The 14,174-nt window shown below is 42.3% G+C and overlaps 2 protein-coding genes across 2 annotated transcripts; both read right to left on the bottom strand.

Moving 5' to 3' along the window:
* Positions 1 to 1,936: 1,936 nt before the first annotated feature.
* LOC133011160 (proteinase-activated receptor 2-like) lies at positions 1,937 to 3,547 on the bottom strand. Its single transcript, XM_061078871.1, has 2 exons — positions 3,472 to 3,547; positions 1,937 to 3,096 (listed from the first exon to the last, which is right to left on the bottom strand). Exons 1-2 carry the CDS (start codon positions 3,545 to 3,547, stop codon positions 2,039 to 2,041), a joined length of 1,134 nt encoding a protein of 377 aa, XP_060934854.1. The 3' UTR covers positions 1,937 to 2,038.
* A 256-nt stretch (positions 3,548 to 3,803) lies between these two features.
* Positions 3,804 to 8,226, bottom strand: LOC132998404 (proteinase-activated receptor 1-like). Its single transcript, XM_061068030.1, has 2 exons — positions 8,013 to 8,226; positions 3,804 to 6,581 (listed from the first exon to the last, which is right to left on the bottom strand). Exons 1-2 carry the CDS (start codon positions 8,194 to 8,196, stop codon positions 5,329 to 5,331), a joined length of 1,437 nt encoding a protein of 478 aa, XP_060924013.1. The 5' UTR covers positions 8,197 to 8,226; the 3' UTR covers positions 3,804 to 5,328.
* Positions 8,227 to 14,174: the final 5,948 nt, after the last annotated feature.

Below are 14,174 nucleotides of genomic sequence, written 5' to 3'. Positions count from 1 at the left end.
GCAGCTGCTTCTTAAATGTCGGACAACTCTTGAAGCACCGTGAAGGCCACACCCTGAACTACCTGTCCGTGCGCTGACGTCACTGCCTACCCGCTGACGTCCGGTCTGAACCAGTTCTCCCACTGTGAGTCTGAGCTGAGTCACAAACACACACTGTCCAAATACCTGATTTGTATATCTCCAATAATAGATTTTAAATAAATGCTATAGAATGCATATGATGTGTAAGATAAAAAAAGACAAAAAAGCTTTCTGTATTAAGAAACGAAAAATATTACATCCAAATCCCCCCCCTGGAAGGAAACTATTTGGGCTGGAGAGAATTTTTTATGTGTTTCTAAAGATAAATAATCATGTGACCATAGACCTACTGTCATCGTCCTGAGTTACAGTCTTAGTAAACATTAGAAAATAGTGACAAATCTCCATCACTTTTTCGTCAAGTCAAAAGTAAAGTCCTCAATGTCTTGTCTTCTCTGAGCAACAGACCAAACACCCAGATATCTTGAGTTTAGTAAATATAATGTGGGACAGGAAAAATAATCATCTGGCGCCGTCGTTTTGTATTTTTGGTGAAAAAAATATTATTATCTAGTTCTTAAAATAGACACAGTGTAAAAACAAATGTCCAGGTCACCATCCCTCTACTATGTTTGGCATGAATCAGATGACACAGTTTCATAATGAACTGACAAACAAAGCAACACACACGAGCGAAAGCCCAACCTCCTAGACAGGTAATGACAGTCTGTGGTAATGACTGAAACAAGAAATAACTCGTGGTGGAAGGTTTGCTGTAATTGCTTCGGTTTGTTATTCAATGTTGTTTTTATTGCAGAACTCACACTGTGGAACAAGCACTGTTAAAATAAATTAAATCCCAAAAGCTTGAATAAATGTTATCAGATCAAATTTCACAGGACCATCTTTGCTAACTTTTCTTTTTATTTGAATCTAGATGCCACTTTGGATAGTTTCTGTGAAAAACACTTTATTGTTTTTGTAAAGTCCTGTGCTCTTCCTCTCTCAGTCCTTAATATTTGAGGAGATTGGTTAAGAATAAAAAAATAACTCTGGAATTAGAAACCAATGTAACTGTAACAGTGATCACTTCTTTCCTGTCCCGAGGTAGCAATAGATTTACAGGGAGCAGGATCAAAATTAACTTCTAATATAATGAAAGAATAAAACATTAAAGAAAAGATCAGTTTTGTGTGTTTTACTTCAGGGACTCTAATACAATACAGCACACTTAACTCATTTTATTAAAGCTTTAAAATAGATCCAAATAGATTGAAAAATACCACCTCTCTTGCTTTTTATGTAAAATTTGATATATTAAACCAAAAGACAGAGATTCTATCCAATCAAAAAGAACAAAATAAACATCTGCACTGCTCTTATATCAGTTTAATAAAAGATGTACATTTGAAAACAGTTACAACAGTAAAAGAGGCATTTCTGACTTTTCTACTTTAGGCATTTTGAAAACAAGAAATACCCAGCGTGACCTTTCCAACTGCCTGGCTCACAACACAGTCAGATATGTCAGCAAAACTTATTGTGTGACTGGGGGGAAGATACATACGCTGGGCAGGTACTTTTATACACAAACTAAAAAGTAAAAAACAAAGATAATAAAGTTAAAATTATTACTTACAAACATATGTAAAGATTATATCATATATCCTCCAAAACACTAAATTTTTGGCCATTTTAGGTCTGAATATCAAACAGTCAGTAAAAATACACCACTGACTAAAAGACAAGACACAATAAAATTTAATGAAAAAATAGTCATTCAATCCCAATGGATCAAACAAAACTGTTCAAAAAAAATTCATCAAACTCTGAAGTTGTCAAAAGTATAAAAATAAACACTTTTAAATTTTATTTGAAGAAACACAATATGAATTCAATGCTTTGAAGAGGTAATTTCATCACAGGAGACTCTCCTGAACTTCCACACAGACCTATCATTTCTCGGTAAATTTAAATAAAGAAAGACATTTCATTAAAACCTACACAGATCGGTTCATTAACATTCAGTGCTCTGCGTGTTCCGTGAGTCGGACGTGTACGTGTTGCTCTTCTTGGAGTATTTCAGAGCGCTGAAGGAGACCCTCATCCTCTCCACTGTCCTCTCACTCCTGCACAGGAACGTGTTCTTCACATGGTCCCGGAAGTCCTCCGAGATGAAGTAGTAAACAAAGGGGTCGAAGCAGCTGTTGAGGCTGGCCAAGCACAGGGTGGTGATGTAGAATCCGTACAGGTTGTCAGTTGCCCCGCCCAGCAGCAGGATGTAGTGCACCAGCAGCATTATGTTACTGGGGGTGAAGCACACTAAGAACATAACCAACACCGTGATGATCAAGACCACGGCCTTTCGTCGCTTTTTGGCGATGTTTTCGTCCATCATGCTGTTCCTGAGCGCCTTGAGCATAAGGACGTAGGAGATGATGCACACGACGGTGGGAGCAACAAACCCCACTATGCCCATTGTCAGGAAGTAGCCTGCGGCTATTTCCTTCTGACTGGGCTTGGTGACATCATGGCATGTGAAGATGTCGAGATTGGTGACACGGACCTGTTGGTCGTAGAGGTACAGAGGGATGGTGAGAAGCCAGATCACCACCCACACTGCGACGGAGACGCACACAGCTAAGCGGTTGTTCCTCTGATGCAGGGACAGCGGGTTGACCACGGCCCAGTAACGCTGAACACTTATGCAGGTGATGAAGGCGATGGAGCAGTACATGTTGGCGTAGAAAAACGCCACCAGCACTTTGCACAGACCCTCTCCGTAGATCCAGTTGTTGCCATTAAAGTGGTAGGCGATTTTTAGGGGGACCCAGATGACGAAGAGCAGGTCGGCCAGGGCCAGGTTGGCCATGTAGATGGAGGACGGGTGCTTCTCCTTGGTGCGGAAGAGGAACACCCAGATGGCCAAGCCATTGGTGGGCAGCCCCACAGCAAACACGATGATGTAGATGATCGGGAGGAAGACGGTCGTGAGGCTACTGCTGAGGACTTCTTTGGCTTGGGAGCCAACCCACACCCCATTGTTTGTCTCTGTTCCGGTGAAGCTTCTTTCGTCTGTGCAGACACAAAATCGAAAGACATGATAAGAGGAGGTGCGACAGGTATTTGTGCAGGAATGCACTAACCTGTGACTACACCTGAATATCGGGTCCTGTCAGCTGCCTGTATTTTGACTTCCGTCCTCTCTGTAGACAAACATGCCTCTGAAATTGAGTCAGTCCTGTCACAACCATCCATTTAACATTCAGCTAATATTCCATATGACCAAACGACTTCTGACTCTTACAAACCAGTCTGTTGTGACAGTCAGGATCAGAATAACACGTCAAACAAACAGGGCCTACAAATTCAACGCATGTAAGTTCAGTATGCTGATTGTGTCTAAGCTGAATATCGTGTAGCTCAGTGGAATGAACAGGATCACGTTACCTCCTTTCTGCGACAGGACGGTCTGTAGGCAACACAGGAGCAGGAGCGGCTGCAGCCACCGAGTATCAGAAGTCATTACTGCAGAGGGAGACGAGTTACAGCAAGTGGGTGAGAGAGTGTCTCTCTGTGTGTGTGTTTGTGTGTGTGTCCGCGGGCGCGGCTTTGCCTCGCTTCCTTAAAAAAAAAACTGGTTTAAGACCTGTGTGTGATGTCACCAGGTCAGGTGATCATACCTAGTTTACCTGCACACACACCCACACCCACCACCCCCACACACACACACCGGTGCGTCTTCCTTCCGCCTGCTTGATGCTGCATGAATGACACCATGACACTTTATTTACTGATTTATTTTTGTTCTGTGTTTTCATCAACGCTTACACATTGTTTGTTTATTATGGAAACTCGTCATTAAAGTTAGTTCATGAATACTTCTGTAAAAAAAAAAAAAAATCCTTCCGCCGCATTTATCGGGAACAGATTCAGATCATATCTATATCCGATAATATCTCATATGTGTGTGTGTGTTATCTGGGGAAATTATTATTCCAGCGCCATAAAATCCACTCTCTGTCTCTGCACAAGTTACAGAATAAAACAAATTAATTAAAACACATTAGTCGACTCTTTCACCCTGAACACCAATGCTTGTGTGTGAGTGTGAAGTCATGCGGTCTGTATTTCTACTTCTTTTAGTGTTGCGCCATCTGCTGGAGTAAACGACCCTGACATTGGTGAAAAATGCTTTATTGGACACACATTCAATACTGCACATTCATCACCAGCAGGAGGCAACATAGGTCTAGCTTTATCAATCCAGGTATAATCCAGTGCCTCGGCTGTTTCTTGGACTGACCTAATCAAAGTAGGACTAAAATGTATTTAACACTTCCGTAAGTAATTACAAAGTAAAACATAAAACATCAGACCATGAAAATGAGCTGATTAGCAAATTTATGCTGATATAATTCAAAATATAGACAAAAGTAGCAAGTAGTTTTCTTCCACTAAATGTAATGCCTATGGCATTAGGTTACAAAATCATAGATGCTTACAGATATGTTCTGAACTCCAGATAATCTCCTGATTTCTCGTGAGGAGCTATATGTAAGAAGGTAAATGTTCAATTGAGAGCCTCTGGACTTTCCGTGGAGTTTCTTCAGCGAGCAAACCTCCTAGTAAAAAGTCTGCAGAATGTCTGAAGGAGCCGATGTGAGAACACGGCAGGAGATCCTCCGCACGATTCAACCCGAGCAAGTTGGGGAGTTGATGACGTCTCTGACACACAACAGGCGCAAAACTAAAACAAATAAAACTGCGGATGAATAAGTGGTGCTACACATGAAGAGGACACCAACAAAGACGTCGAGAGAACTTTTGGTGATGAGAGCAGACGCCTGTGTCCATGTGATGTAAATAAAAACATGTGATCTCCTCAGCGGTATTAGCACACCAGTCCGGCCTGCTGGACCAGCCCTCACCTGAACGCTCCACAGATTTCAGTCTCGTGAACATGTCTGAGTGGAGAATCTGGCTGGTTAATGTTTGAAAGACAAACTCTAAAGAGGGTCTGTACCCAATTCTACAGAGTCCATGTCTGAAAACAGCTATAAACACTTGCAGTGCAAAAAAGAAAGGCATTTCATAGTATGAAATGTTCACATGAAGTGCTTCAGAAAACATTCTCATCTTAATCTCCACTATCCTGTCATCATGAAAGTAAAACAAATACAGTAGACTAAACCCTACGGATTGGCTTTGTGCCCTCTTTGCTTTTAATTGACCTTCATAATAAAGACAATGGTCGACTACAGGTAAGAGTTAGTTAAGTCACTCAGTCACATCTTCTCAGATCTCTCAAACCAGCAGTTTATTGTACTGGCTGTTAAGGTTGGCCTGGAATGAGTCCATCTTGGTGACTGGATTGTGTATTTTCGAACTTTCTGTGCGGCTGGATTTCAGAATTGTTCTGGAGCTGGATCGGCGGGAATCAGATGATGAGAACCGAATGCTGCTGCCATCCAACATCTTCTCACACCTCAGTGTGCTGGAAAGTTGTTTCTGGCACTGGGATGAGCCAAAGTAGTAGACCAGTGGATCCAGGAGGCAGTTCAGACTTCCCAAACACATAAACACGAGATAGGCTACATAAGAGCCATCAGTGCTCTCTTGGATCGCCTCAGCACCTCTGTTAAATTGTAGATAGTGGGCCATCAGTAGACAGTTTGTGGGAGTGAAACACAGCACAAATATCACCAGCACTGTTCCAGCCATCACCACTGCTCTTGTTGTCCTGCGTGAACGTCCTAGAACGCCACGTGGGACTCTGCTCAGTGCCCAGATCACACGAGTGTAGGACACCAGTGTGATGAGCAGAGGCAGGAAGAAGAAGGCGCAGCACAGGGCGATGAAGTAGATCTTGTAGTACCAGATTACCTTGTGCACAGACTGGACGTCGTGGCAGGTGGTGATGTCCAGCTGACTGAGGTGAAAAGTCTGGTCGTGGAGGACAAGGGGCACAGTGCCAGCGAAGGATAATATCCACATGGCGACGCAGGCCATGATTGCGTTCCTTGGCCTCCTCCAAGACAGGGAGTCAATAGGATAGACTACAGCAAGGAGACGGTCCACACTGATGCAAGTTATGAGCAGAACAGAGCAATACATGTTCCAGTAGAAGGCTGCGGTGACCACGCGGCACATGAGCGAGCCGAATATCCAGTTGTTGCCGCCAAAGTGGTAGGAGATCTTGAAGGGGAGCAGCACAGCAAAGAGCAGATCGGCACAGGCCAGATTCAACATGTAGATGGCCGCCGGCTTCTTGGGTTTGATCTTCAGAGCGATGGCCACCACTGCACAGATGTTGATCGGCAAGCTGAGGAGGCAGACCAGTGTGTAGAAGGAAGGGATGAGGATTGTGGACACAGCGCCTGTGAGAAACAACAGCGCTTCTTCAGAGATATCCACCCTCTTGGTGCTGGTTACATTATGCACTGGACCACTTTTCGAGATATAAGATTGGTTGACCTCATCCAACGAATTAAGATAGTCCAGGTCTATTGTTTCATATGTGCCAACAGAGGCAAGAAACGTCCGCAGTTGCATGGTGCCTGGAGAGAGAGGGATAAAAAACAAATGTGAGGGGAGAGAGAGAAAGACCGTTTAATCAAAGTGTAAACAGGTTTTTGGATTCAAATGATTTATCTTCTAAAACTGAATTTTTACATATATATATTTAAATTCAAGCTTCTAAAATAAGAAGAATAAGGATGTGGCCGCGCAATAGACTTTATTAAAGGATTAATTGAATCGAAATAGTTTTTTAAAATGTTTTGCTTACTTTGATAATTTTGCCAAATAAAATGTGTTGGTCCATGAAATGCCCAAATCAACAGATGCCATCAAATGGCTTGTTTTACAGAACGGAAAACAACAAATCATCTTTCGAGAAGTTTAACTGTTGGGCCACTACAAATTCAGGGTATATTGGCACTGATTCTACAAATCTCTGAACTCTACTGCAGAGAGCGAAAACTTATTTGCCAAAACATATTCCCCTATTTTATTTTTCCTGATGGTGTTGGAGAGCACCCACAAACATCTGTGTCTGAAATCTCCCATTTCTCCCAGTGTTCATCTGGTAAGTGTTAAGAGCATATGATTCACATCATTTCATAGACAACCATTCAGTTACCCCCTCCAGTCCAGGGGATCGGGGCTTTGTCATTCTGGAACCAGACAGAAATGTTTTGTCATAGGATGAAGATGTCATCGAATGACTCATCTGATCATATTGCTTTGTTCACATCTCTGTGGACCAGTGCCTGTGGTCTTTGGACCACTGATCTCTCAAACATGCAGCCATCTTTGTAGTGAGGGGCTTGTGCACTGCAGCCCAACTTGGAGACCCCCCTCTATGTGATTGTAGGCAGACTGTCTGATCACGTCCTGCTCTGACGCTCTCAGTAACCAAGAGAACCTGAGGAGGATTTGCTCTTCAGGTTTTTCTTTAGTCACTGTTCCTATTGAGATAATAGGTTTGGTTTTAGTCTTTGGTACGTTAGGTATGTTTTCTATTGGCTTGAGTTTAGTACCTTTTGATAGAACAACTGACAATTCATTTAATATCTGCACTGCCTCCATAGAAACACACGTATACCTATTCACTATATGATCGGTTAGGTCTTGTTTTTCCATCCATCCATCATCCATCCATCTCCATCTATTCATTCATGCATCATAAACAATTGAGCGACTGCAGCTCCTGCCATCCACACCCCAACAGTGAACCCTTTTCAAAGTCACTCAAATCTGTTCTTCTTACCTTAAACCCATCCAAAGTATACACATATATGATATATATACATACAACTGTACCACTCTAAACACTCTCCATTCATTCAGCCTTTTCCCTTTAATTTGTCTGTAGTTGATCAGTATTAAACAAACTCACCTTTTCTTTTTTAATAAAATAACACAGTTAAACATATCAAACCTTATGTAATGGTGTTATTTTGTCATTATAAGTGAATCGTTCTTACCGTTGTTCGTACTGTTGTTGATGCCAGCTGAGGCAGCACATGCACACACCAGAACCAGCACTGTTGGAAACACTGGAAACATCGTGCTGGTGAAAATGAAGCAATAACAACAATATAAAAAATTACTCTTAAAAATAGTGTTAATCCGCGTGTCAGTTCTCTGCGTGTCTCGTCTCTCTCGCATTCGTTCTGCTGCTGATCGTGACCAGTGAGTTTGTTTCCTCCCAAAGTCTGAGGGAAAAAACACAAAACCCTGAACAGCCAATCAACAACAGCATCTGCACACACAGAGACATTCCTGTCCACTGATGTCACCTTCCCGTAGCACTGACAGGAAACACACACTTCACTGACCGCACCATAACTGGACCTCAACTTGTATTAAAGGTTGAAGGAGAGAGCGTTGATTCTTGGCTGCAGACAAAAAAACATCAATCCTCATATCACTGCTGTCAGACTCCACAGCACCAATATAAACCTAATACTGCACAGTTTGTCCACATTACAGCTGCTCATTGTTACTTTTGCATTTCCATACACACATTTATACACACAGTTATACTCTAGTGCTAATATGGTGAATTTATATAGAATTTAAAAGTCCTTAGATGGATATATATGGACATGTCTATTTCAATATCCTCTTATACTAATGCACAAATACAGTGTACACCCGACAAACAATATTTTCTGTCTGTTGTAAAAGGTTTTATTTTATTCTATTGCCTCATTCTTGCTTGTCGGCGGCAAGTGAATTACCCAGTTGTGGAATCAACTAAGTTTGACATTTCATCAAATAGAAAACTATTAAACAACTGGAAATGCTTACCTTTAAGATAAAGGAATGAGAACACAAAAGTTCAGAAATGTACTCAGGGTCTTCACTGGCATATTTTCTTATGGGTAATTCTGTATAAGAATCTAAACTCCGTCAAAGAAGAGAGTTCATACTGGAGTAATGAAGGCAGACCCATATAGACCTGGGCTGAAGCAAGATTATAATGAATCACAATATTCTCAAAGTGAAGACAAAAAAACATGGATTAATTTATCAGAACTGTCAAAAAAGATACACAATGTCCGCAGGTATATTTCTTGATTGGAAGAAGCACGACTGCACAACCTTGTTCACATTTAGTGATTTATACCACAATCAAGTGATGCAACAAAGAGAAACTGAGTAGGACTGGGACTCACATTAGGCAGTGAACTACAGCGTACAGCTACGTCCTTGTCATGGATATTTATGTTGTCAGTGTTAGTTCTGAAAGGGAATTTAAGGGGACGGTCAACGGTTTTGTGCTGTTTTTTAAACTTTGGGAATGTCTGGAAAACAACACATTTCATGGGACATAGAGGACAGAATGTGTTATATAAACATACTTGAAGAAATATCCCTGGAGATGCCTAAGTGTTTCCTGTGTTAATAAAACAGAAAACTCTAACCCTAACTCTATGGGATGACAGTTCTCTCAAAGGGGCTATAACCTTCATGCGTCTGATTCTGGGAGCTTTGCAGTTATAAAACACAAGATATGAGGATGGAAGACGGAACAAAGAAATTGTGTTTATAAAGAAAGAGAAATATGCTGGTTGCTTTCTCTTTTTGAGAGTTTGGAAGATGATGAGGCCAGGATGCGGGGGGGTAGTCGTCTGACTCATTCATCCTGAGCTTTATATCCACAGGGAGTCGATTTTTGAGATCACAGACAGACAGACTAAACCTATTTCCTCACAAATATATCTGTCACCATGATCTGTTTCTTATAATAAAAAAAAATGATTTTGAGATATGCAATCATTTCATGCTTATTATGACTCAGGCTGTAATGTGTTCAGTGTAAAAAACAGTGTAGGATGTATGTATAGCTTGTGGTCTACTTTTTATATATGGTGCAGTATCTCAGTATGTTGTCTGCTATGTCATGGTTAGGAGGTGGCCAGAGGATTCAGATGAAATAAACTTTCAAATCAAAGCAGACAGAAACTGGCACACACATTGAATTCTGTTGGAAAGATCACAGTTTTAAAAAACAGTAATTGAGGGTTTATTGAATGAATCACGAGACAAATTGGGTCTTATAAATACACATGCACACATGAGATATGCGTTTCACAGAGACATACAGACGGCTGGACAGAAAAACAGACATTGGTTGAATAAGTAGAAAGATTCATGTTTCTGTACAACGATGATTTTTGGCTTCCCAAAGGGAAATATTTGTCTCTTTGATGGTTAAATGTTCCAGTATGTTCACAAGCTCATTAGTAAGTTTCCTGTTTGGAGCTGCAGGAAGTGCACTGTGGGTTCAAAGGGCATTTTTTTCTTGTCTGATAACATGAAACAATAAACCAAAACAGGGTGGAACCCAAACAACATAATTGTGGGATTTGAAAGCAAAAAAAATTGATAAGAGAGACACCATAAAGCTCCATAGAGCTAAATGGACTGCATTGCCAGGCGATAGAAAGTGCAGCTGGTCATGTTATCCACTGCTGAGGTCAGGCTACTCTTGGAGCCTGCTGAGTTTGGGCGTTCCTGAACTAATAGAAGCTCATTCCTGCTCAGAAAAAGAGGCAGGATACAGACTGTGGGAGATTATGTCCACAGTGAAGTTACTGGCACGTTTCCAGGCAAGTTTAGTTCCTGTTTTAGGGTTTTCTGCATTCACTTTAGCACATTTTATCATTCCCCGGGAATCGGCCTTGGTGAAAGGAAAAGACCAAAACAAACAGCTCAACAATGAGAATATCACAGAGGTGATTATGCTCAGCTAGAAATGTCCTGTGGAGACAGTGTCTCAGCTGGTCCCCAAAATGCTTGGTGACAAGACTTAACTGTTCAGTGATGTAAAAACATGCATAATCTTTAAAAAGCAAAGAAAGGAGACTTCCGGTGGTGACGATGTAGGAGAAAGCCGCTCGAAAGAGGTCTCCCGGTTGAACTATTAATATTTACCTGTAAGTACCACAATTGATTCGGGAAAGTGAATGATAACAGTTATAACTTCGACACAGCCGTGAAATGAGTGGTTCTAAATCTAAAGCGAGCAGTACACCGAGCTGTCCAGTTACTCGCGGCGGTGCGGCTACGGTAGCTAGCAAACTTGCTAAAATGGCATCCACGAGCCCTGATGCTAGCAGCAAACCTGGTCTCGTCGAAGACGCACCGGACATTTTTTCAATGAGCCAGCTGGTTTCTAAACTAGAGAAGCAACGAGCCTCGCTTCGGGAAGACATGTCTGTGTTAATCCAGGAGTCCGTTAAACCCTTACAGACTTCAGTAGACGCACTTCGTGAGACGGTGAATCACTTTAATGGTCGCCTCGCCGCTACAGAGTCCCTGGCCGGGGACAACTTTGAGCGCATAACGGGCGCGGAGAACACAGTGAAGATACTGCAGGCCCAGAACAAGTCTCTTCAAGACCGCCTCGACGATCTTGAAAACAGGTCCCGTAGAGTCAACCTCAGGATTATTAATATTCCTGAGGGCAGTGAAAAGGGCCAGGATCCGATCGAGTTCGTGTCTAATCTGCTGATGGAAAACCTCGGCCCCGACGTCCTTTCCAAACCTCCGGAGCTCGAGAGAGCGCACCGCTGCCTAGCTCCTAAACCCGGACCGGGAGACAGACCCAGGCCCTTTGTCATATGCTTTCATCGTTTTCAGGAGAGGGAGAAAGTGCTTCGTTGGGCCAGACAACACGAGCTTAAGTGCCGCGAAACAGCGTTGCGGGTGTACCCAGATGTCAGCGCCATCACTGCGAAGAAGCGAGCCGCTTTCAACAAAATCAAGCAAGCCCTCTACCAGAAAGGCGTGAAGTTCAGGCTTCTCTTTCCTGCTCGCCTGCAAGTATCATATGAGGATGAGGTGTTCACTTTCGAGGCTCCGGAGGACGCGCACGCATTTTACAAGGAGCGGGTGATGGACAGAAAGTAAAACACATCAGGATATTCCTGGCTGCTGCCCACATTGGTGAGTTTCACCCCCAGCTGTGTTGATGATACTGTGTGCTCCAGCCCTGTGGACTCGCTGCCCTGCGGACTTCTTCAACCAGCGTCATGGTAACCATGGAAACGGGTAGGCACGTGAGCTGTGTTTACAGTTTGCCCTTATCGTACTGCAGGAGCGATGTGGATTTTCGTACTTTGCTTTGCCTTGTTGGGGACTCAGTTTACTTACAAATGTACAGTGTAGATGCCATATGTTATGTTATCAACATCTTTTTTGTTCTGATTATGATGGTAAACATGCTAAGTTGGTTTTGATGAGACCTTAGTCTGGCTGATGTGCCTCTGAAGTGCTCACAATTATCTTATATCAGGCGTTGCATTTTTCAAACTTATAGACGGCCTGTCTACTTTAGTTAAATGTGAGGTGAGGACTAAATTTAATTTAGTCTTCTGTAAACATGTTGTTCTTTCAAAACGTGGTGTATGTGTTATATATTCAACGGGATGACCTCTTGAACAAGAGAGGGTTATGGAAGCTGAAAGTGTTATCCTGTCGGGATTGAAGATGTGGAGGCATCTGGTTTGTATAAGGGATTGTGGGGTGGGAGGGTTGTGGAGGGATTCTTTGAGGTTTTTATTTTGTTGTTGGTTTGTTCTGGTTGTGTGTTTCTGTTTTGTTTTCCCCCTTTTCCTTTGGCTCAGTGGTCACGTCAGGCCTGGGAGAATCATAGCTCCTCATTTTTTATGTCATGATGACTCACGGTAAGAAGCTTCGTCTTATCTCCTGGAATCTGAAGGTTGTCAACCAGCCTATTAAACGTAATAAGGTAATGACTAATTTAAAGCAACTTGAGGGTGATATTTTCTTTTTACAAGAAACTCACCTCCGCACTTCTGATGTTAAGAGTATCAAGCGGCCTTGGATAAGGGATGTATTTCACTCTAAATTCCCAGTAAGGGCGAGAGGTGCGGCTATCCTTATAAACAAAAATGTTCCGTTTGAATTGTCAAACTCCATTGAAGACTCCAATGGTCGATTTGTAATTATTTCTGGTAGACTATGTGGCACGCCTGTGGTCATGGCCTGTATTTATGCACCGACATGGGATGATGATAAATTTATTTCAAGTTTTTTCTCCTCCCTCCCTAAAGTTGATGATCACTACTTAATTATTGGAGGCGATTTCAATTTAATTCACATGTTCATCATTCATATTCTCGGATAGACTTTTTTCTTTTGGATAATTATTTTTTATCAGAGATCCACTCTTGTGAGTACCATAGTATTGTTATCTCAGACCACGCCCCTGTATCGGTGGATATTGGCTTTCCTAGTCTCGTCCCTCCCTCCAGGCAGTGGAGACTTAACTCTTCTCTGCTAGCCCAAGCCTCCTTTAAAGATTTTCTTCACACTCAGATCTCCTTGTTCTTTGATACTAATGATTCTCCAGAGATATCTAGACGTATTCTATGGGAGGCCTTCAAGGCGTTTATGCGTGGGCAGATTATATCATATGTCTCAACCTTAAAGAAAGCAGAAAGGGCAGAGTTTGAGGCAATCACCAAAGAGATATTTAAAATTGATAATTTGTATGCTGCGGCTCCTACCCCTGCTCTTTACAAAGAACGCCTTCAGCTCCAGTCCAAATTTGAGTTAATATCCACTAGTAAAACTCAGAAACAGTTATTTCTTACTAAACAACGCTTCTTTGAGGCTGGGGATAAAGCGGGAAGACTACTAGCACATCAGGCGCGCACAGCTACACTATCCAGGTTGATCCCTCAGATTAAGTCTGCGTCAGGTGAAGTCACCTCAGACCCCACAGAAATTAATAAATAATTTTGTTCTTTCTACTCTAACCTCTATTCCTCCCAATGTCCTCCGACTGTTTGGGATGGAGTTAACTCACTTGATAAGATTGTTTTCCCTAAAATAAATGAAGATTTGGGTAGGGAGCTGGGGAGTCCAGTCTCTACCAGAGAGGTTCAGGAAGCAATTATGTCACTCCAGAATGGTAAAACTCCGGGCCCTGATGGGTTCACGGTTGAGTTTTTTAAGTTATTCTCTGCCGTCATTGCACCTGCCCTCCAGAGAATGTATAATGAGTCCTTTGTTGAGGGCCGACTGCCTCCTACCCTGTCGGAGGCCACTATTTCTCTTCTGCTTAAGAGTGATAAGGACCCTCTTTTGTGTGGTAGCTATAGGCCCAT

The sequence above is a fragment of the Limanda limanda genome, chromosome 1 (assembly GCF_963576545.1).
Source record: "Limanda limanda chromosome 1, fLimLim1.1, whole genome shotgun sequence".
Taxonomy (NCBI): Eukaryota; Metazoa; Chordata; class Actinopteri; order Pleuronectiformes; family Pleuronectidae; genus Limanda; species Limanda limanda.
This window is presented reverse-complemented; position numbering and strand designations above follow the sequence as displayed.